This window comes from Sinocyclocheilus anshuiensis, unplaced genomic scaffold (assembly GCF_001515605.1).
Source record: "Sinocyclocheilus anshuiensis isolate Anshui unplaced genomic scaffold, SAMN03320099.WGS_v1.1 scaffold5540, whole genome shotgun sequence".
Classification (NCBI taxonomy): Eukaryota; Metazoa; Chordata; class Actinopteri; order Cypriniformes; family Cyprinidae; genus Sinocyclocheilus; species Sinocyclocheilus anshuiensis.
This window is the reverse complement of record NW_015559324.1, coordinates 10,795-18,294: the sequence shown is the minus strand read 5'-3', so window position 1 is coordinate 18,294 and position 7,500 is coordinate 10,795. Positions and strand designations below refer to the sequence as shown.

The 7,500-nt window shown below is 34.8% G+C and overlaps 1 protein-coding gene across 1 annotated transcript in view; it reads right to left on the bottom strand.

Moving 5' to 3' along the window:
• LOC107681593 (kinesin heavy chain-like) overlaps positions 1 to 7,500 on the bottom strand; it is a 31,447-nt gene that overhangs the window by 18,851 nt on the left and 5,096 nt on the right. The window contains exons 2-5 of the mRNA XM_016477906.1: positions 1,531 to 1,618; positions 504 to 577; positions 200 to 304; positions 33 to 81 (exon numbers count right to left, since the gene is read on the bottom strand). Of these exons, the coding sequence (XP_016333392.1) occupies positions 33 to 81; positions 200 to 304; positions 504 to 577; positions 1,531 to 1,618 (316 nt within the window). The remainder of the gene's footprint in view (positions 1 to 32; positions 82 to 199; positions 305 to 503; positions 578 to 1,530; positions 1,619 to 7,500) is intronic.

The window sequence follows — 7,500 nt, the reverse complement described above, 5'->3', positions numbered from 1 at the left end:
GGTCGACCCGAGAAAAAACACTGCAAACTCACCGTCAAGTAGGTCACGGATTTTATCCATGTAGATTTCAAAATAGGAAACCTTGAGAGAGAAACAAGGACAGCTAATGAGGTGGAATTATCTGAAAGCATTTCATTTCTTCACACAAAATCAGAATGATCTGTAAGTATAAACGTCTATAACGTGCTGTTATTTTCACCTTAATGTGGAACTCGAGGTTTTCGTCCATGGTGTAAATGTGGTTAAAAATGTCTTCAGCGATCCTCGGGATGATTCCCCTTCCGTCAGGATCGTGCAGTTTCCCCTGAGAGACAGAAAGCAGTCGGTACACGTTTTATTTAATGTGAACATTCTGCTAAACGTCTTCTTTTGTGTTCCAGGGAATTAAGCGAGTTTTACAGTTTTGGAGCAACATGAGGGTGAGTAAATGATGACTAAATCTTAATTTCTGAGCGAATTGTTCTTTAATAATGAGCACAGAGCAGTGTAGAGAGCTGTTTTACCTCCATAGTGTAGGTTTTACCAGATGACGTCTGTCCGTACGCAAAGATGGTGCCGTTATAACCGTCCAGAACATCTGTAGAGAGAGAAACACTAAATCAACATGGAAAAGTGCTAGAAGTTTCATTGCATCACCATCAGTGCTTAGAAACAATGTGGATTTACTTTTAAATTGTAACATGTTTATATATAAGTGTAGCCTGCGCAGGACGATGATACAAAGTATCATCAATGTGTTCTAGGAAATAAATAGATACATTTGCTGATTTAGTTGTTATAGCACAAAAAGTAAAATATTAAAAGAAGCCTTCATGAATAAACTTTTGCAGAATGTATGAATGACTTCTGATATAATTATTATTATTTATATCTTTTTTAAAAGTGTCATTAATTAAAAATTCTAAAACAACTATTCTATTTAAAATTGTTTTTAAATATTTCATATTTTTTAAATTTGAATTTATAATTTAGTTGAATAATTGAAGACTAAAGTAAATGAGATTCATCTGAAAGGTAAAATTATTCTAAAATTGTTTAATTGCGCATATTTTAATTGAAGACATGTCATAATAGCAGCACTATGAATGCAAATTTCATGATTTTACTCAGTTTTAATGTCTGAAATGTGCATATAAATCTTGGAAATATTAAATAACAATCCCATTAATTTGTATTCAATTTAGTATTAAAAATCAAAAAGTATTAAATTAAACTCCAGCGGTCTAATTGTATAATTTCACGTCAAAATAGAAACTTTTATAACTTTTAAAAACGCTTACTGCACAAATATACTGCACAAATCCCTCATTAACAAACAGACACAAAAACCTTGATATTCAACACAATACAATTTTAACAAAAAATTAAATCAGTTAACCTCAAAACTCTTTCGACTGACTAAATCTGACAAATGTTGATATTCAGATAAAATGCAATGATCTTTATTTATAAGAAATAATGTGTCCTATACAATATTTTGACATTTTTTAAATATTGTTTTATAGAATTAATACCTATCTACACACTCACCTTTGACAATCTGTTTGGCACAGGTGTTGTACACCTGCTCCTGTGTGCAATTCGTGGGAAAGACTTTGTCAAAAACATACAGCTTCCCCTGTAAGACACAAACACATACAGTTATATACAGACAATTATATGTTCAGATTTGCCAGTTTAACCTTTAGAGCCACTATAAATATTCATTGGTACAGGTGGCCCCACCCCCGACTCACATCATTGGCTGAGAGATTCCACTCAACCAGTTTGGGGGCGGGGCTATCAGTTTGAAAACAATCACTGCAGTTTAAATATACAACACACACTTCCCATGAAATAATATGCAACATACAGAAGAACTGTCTGTTATAATTTAACATGAAAGCAATTAGAGGTGAAAAACATTAAGCTCTTCAGTCAGTGATTAGTCCCTCTTTGCTTTAATTGATCCTCAGAAGAGCATCAAAGTCTCCAGAGCAGACACACACACACACACATTATATGCAGTCAGTGTTTGTGATTTGCTTTCAGCTCTCAGAGAGCTCACTGCGGCGCAGTCCCTCGACGCGTCGTAAAATAGAGCGTCACGCTGACTGCTTTATGTCTGTGTGTGCTTGCAGGAATCGTAATGAGCGTCATAAAACGAGAGCACACAGTGTTTATGGTTGAAATCTGCGGCGATGAGATAATCAACACGTCCTCATGCGTGTGCATCTGTTTTTATAATATGACGACTGCCCAGAGTAACACAAGAAATGAAATTAAGAGCCGCAGCTGAGCGTGAAGGATTGTGGGATACGCTCTAATAGCTTTAGCCCAGCAGAGCTCTGCCATTAGCATTTCTCTCTGTAACAGCTTCATCCAAACATCCATGCGTTTCTCACACCGCTGCTGCGGCTCACACAGCACATATGTGACCCTGGAGCACAAAACCAGTCATAAGGGTCAATTTTGAAATTGAGATTTATACAATAAATACGCTTTCCGTTGATGTATGGTTTGTTAGGATAGGACAATATTTGGCTGAGATACAACTATTTGAAAATCTGGAATCTGAGGGTGCAAAAAAATCTAAATATTGAGAGAATCATCTTTAAAGTTGTCCAAATGAAGTTCTTAGCAATGCATATTACTAATCAAAAATTAAGTTTTGATATATTTACGGTAGGAAATTTACAAAATATCTTCATGGAACATGATCTTTACTTAATATCCTAATGATTTTTGGCATAAAAGAAAAAATGTGTTGAAATGTCAAGTTATCTTGTTGTGACTACCACAAAAACATTTCTTACAACATCCTACTAACTTCATTTTCTAACTAAAAAAAAACACATTATTTGAACATTTATTTGTAATATTCTGAGAAGTTAAAATGTCTAGTTTTCTTGTCGTGATTATAACGTTATTTAAAGGTTACAAAAGTGTTTCTGACAACATTCTAAAAACATTATTTTCACTAAAAATGTAACGTTACTTGAACAATTATTTTTAACTTTTCTAAGAATGCTAAAATGTCCAGTTTTCTTGTTGTGATTAGAACGTTACTTAAATGTTACAAAAAAGTTTCCTGGAACGTTCATCAAGTACAAATAACATCATAAGGACATTCAGACGTTGATCTCAGAACATTTTTTTCTCAACTTGATGAGACTGTATATCAAATATGAATAAAATCATAAGAATGCATATAAACTTTAAGAATGTTTTTTTCCTAACATTTATATAACTTAGTTATCTCCCAGCTAACAAAAATATGTTCTAGGAATATTTTGTTAACGTTCTCATTAAGTTATGAAAACATATCTCTGAATATCCAGCTTTAAAAACTTTTTTTGGTTATATGAACGATAAGGGAAAATTCCATTTTATAATTTTGCAAACATTATGGGAATGTTACATTTGAATGTTCTCTGTTTTATCATTTAAAAAATGTTTTGTCCAACTAAAACATTTCAGAAATAAAACATTCCATAAACAATGTTTAAATAAATAAATAACATTTTAAGAACATTATTAAAGACCAGAAAACTCTGAATAATGTTCTGTTAATGTTACTGGAAGGACGTTTGTTAGCTGGACTGGTCTAATGTTCTCATAAAATTAAGGCAAAAAATATTATTTATACATCATTCATGGAACATTTTTTCCTGGAGTTTCATCTAATGCTTTTTAAATGTTGCAGTTCTTGGAACGTTCAGAGAACATTCAAAAGTAACATTCACGTAATGTTTGCAACAGGGCAAAATGGAATGTTCTTTTAACATTTGCATAACAAAAAAAATAAGTTATTAAAACATAAGAAAAACTTAATGGAAACGTTAGCGAAACATTCTTAGAAGATATTTTTGTTAACTGAGTAGAGTGACAGAAAGACAGATTCCCTGAAGAGACACGAGCAGAACCACAGAGCAGCGCAGACTGAACAGAAGTGAAAGGCAGAAAAGCGAGCAGTTGAAGGGAACGGTGCAGGGCAGATGTGAGATGAGGATGTGATCTGAATGTGTTCTGCAGGGACGTGAAGCATGATGCTGAACAAGAACACACACACACACATATATATCAGAATAACCGGCCGCGCTGGGAGCTGAAATACACACGGGATCAGAGCGAAGCAGATGCACCTGAACTCCAGCAACAAACCCCAGAGCGCTTCATTAGACGCAGAAACAGCGCTGGTGTTTGCATGAGCGAGTGGGAGGACATTAGTGCTTCTCATCCGCTTTTATTTCAGCATTCAGATTTACACTGACATCAGGTGACAGATGAACAACCTCTGACGTATATGAATTATCTTCTCCTCCCTTTTAAAGGATTATCTTCTCTAGCTCTGAATGGCTATATTTAGATATTTATTACATTTAGCATTTTCCCCTGCTGTCAGAATGGGCCTGTGACCCATTGATTTGACCAGTGCATTAACTAACAGTGACTACTGGACCTGGAGCCGGTTAAGTGTCGTCTACACGTGTGTGTGCATGTGCTCTTCCATGCACGCCTGCTAAAGAGCCCTGTGGCTTTGGCATGGAAATCAAGACTGATTCTAACAAGAAAGGCAGAGGCTGGAAGAGCTTTAAACTCAAGCTTTTTAATGGGAATAAAGCAGAAACTGCTCTAAAAATGTCACATTTGAATATTAATACAAACAGATTCACATTTTGAAATCCAAATGAAGTATTCATAAAAATTTCAGGAATTTAGAATGCTGATTATAAATGTAATGTGACACTTTAAAATAAAGCTATTTTCATAATTGAATCCTTATTAATCAATCATCACTATATTGATCCTATGATGTGAAACCTTTAGTTGAAGTGTTAAAGCTGAGTGTGTGCGTTTGTGCTCCAATTAAATTTTTGTATATGAAATGTATTATCATATGAAGTAAAAACTAATATTAAACCTATTAGAATTTGGAACAATTTCATATATTAGCATGTACAGACTATACAAATATGTCTGTATATTTATGAGCAATACATTTTTGGACATATATGTCATGTACATGTATGTGATCAATCCTATAAGTCGCCAATACATGTTGATATTATATAAGTAAAAACAAAAGATAACCATATTTAATTGAAATTTTTTTTTAATATGTAAATTTCTTTCAAAAACAAACATTTTTTGTGTGTGTATATATATATGTATATATGTTGTTTTAAAAAACTTTAAAAAATCATTGACATATTTGCTTACATAAAATATAAAAATCATCATATAGATATTAACATATGTACATATAAACACTATAAACATATTTTAGATATGTTATAATCTTCATCTATCCACAGAATGTACGTATGTGAAAATGATATCACCTTATAGGTAATATGTGAATATCACAGTACAATATATGCCATATATTGCATTTACATGCAGTGAAAAGACAATAATCCACGCCATAATTGTCTAACAAAAACATGTTTTCTTGCTTTGTAACTAGATGAATGGAATATGTCATGTGCAGACAGCTGCGTATCGAGCAGAGCTTGTTCTGAACTGCATTAGAGCGGCGCAGACAGCAGCAATATTGAGCTGAGATGCATTATGTGCTGCTGCTGTAAACAGATCCGTCTGCAAAGTAGCCCAAACTCTATATCTCTCTCTCTCTCTCACACACACACACACACACACACACACTCAATTTTCTGGTGCATTCTTATCTTTCGTCTTCATATCTCTGTCTTTCATTAAATCCTCCAGCGGTTTGTCTCTACAGAGGCTGCTGATTTAGTGTCAGAGCAACTATCACACGGACAGCAGAGATTTCTTAGATGAGGATGATGAAGGTCACTGACAAGTCTTGAGCTTTTATCAGATTCACTGAAAGTTAGAGATGGGAACAAAATAATGTGTAGATGCTTGTTAACGGCATCCGCTGGCTTGTGTTGAGCTTTGACAGCGTTTCTGCGGCGTAACAGAAGAGCTCATAATTAAGTCATTATGGGTTCCTACACTGAGAATAAATTAGAATATGCTTATCGGGAGTGTGCCACTGAAAATGATTTCAAACTGAAATCATTTACATTCTGGAGGCGTGTCACTTAAGGAATGGTTCGCCAAAAATTAAAATTTCCTGAAAATGTGCTGCTCATCCGAGATTAGGATGAGTTTGTTTCTTCATCAGGTTTGTAGAAATGTAGCACTGCATCAGTGTCTCAGCAATGGATGCTCTGCAGTGAATGGGTGCCGTCAGAATGAGAGTCCAAACAGCTGATAAAAACATCACAATAATCCACAAGTAATCCACAGCACTCCAGTCCATCAGTTAACATCTGGAGAAGAAAAAAGATGAAACAAATCCATCAAAAAGATGTTTTTAACTAAAATACGAGTCCATAATCCATAATAACTCTTCCTGCAGTGAAAAAGTGGAGAGAAATCTGCGCAGATCAAGCGCTGTTTGGACTCTCATTCTGACGGCAGCCATTCACTGCAGAGCATCCATTGCTGAGACACTGATGCAGTGCTACATTTCTACAAACCTGATGAAGAAACAAACTCATCTACATCTGGGATGGCCAGAGGGTGAGGACATTCTCAGCAGATTTTGGGTGAATCTACCAGAAATAGAAGCTAAACCACAGGCTGCAGCTGTAAACATAGCTATAAATCATCTGAATTCAGTCAGATTTACTGCAATAGAAAGTGTTTATCCGTCTCTCACTCTCTAGAACTTGCCTCAAGACAGAAATTCAACAATAGGCGAGTAGTTCACACATCTATTTCATGATATCAACACTCTGGGTTTATAGGGAGTTTTGAACATGTTTTCTGCTGAGTTCAGCGTGAGCCGCGCAGCAAAAATAGGCTGAAACAGAGCAATAATCTGGGTTGCAGTGTTGCAGGGCTTTTAGCTAGAAGCCACTAAATTCTCTTTAAATAGGGTCTCTGATTTCAGCTTTAGTAGACTTGCAGCAATATAATTAGTTTTTTTGCATAAGGCAAAAAAAAAAAAAAAATTATATACAGTGGGTACGGAAAGTATTCAGACCCCCTTAAATTTTTCACTCTTTGTTATATTGCAGCCATTTGCTAAAATCATTTAAGTTAATTTTTTTTCCTCATTAATGTACACACAGCACCCCATATTGACAGAAAAACACAGAATTGTTGACATTTTTGCAGATTTATTAAAAAAGAAAAACTGAAATATCACATGGTCCTAAGTATTCAGACCCTTTGCTGTGACACTCATATATTTAACTCAGGTGCTGTCCATTTCTTCTGATCATCCTTGAGATGGTTCTACACCTTCATTTGAGTCCAGCTGTGTTTGATTATACTGATTGGACTTGATTAAGAAAGCCACACACCTGTCTATATAAGACCTTACAGCTCACAGTGCATGTCAGAGCAAATGAGAATCATGAGGTCAAAGGAACTGCCTGAAGAGCTCAGAGACAGAATTGTGGCAAGGCACAGATCTGGCCAATGTGTATATGTGTATGTGTGTGTATGTATGTGTATATATATATATATATATATATATAT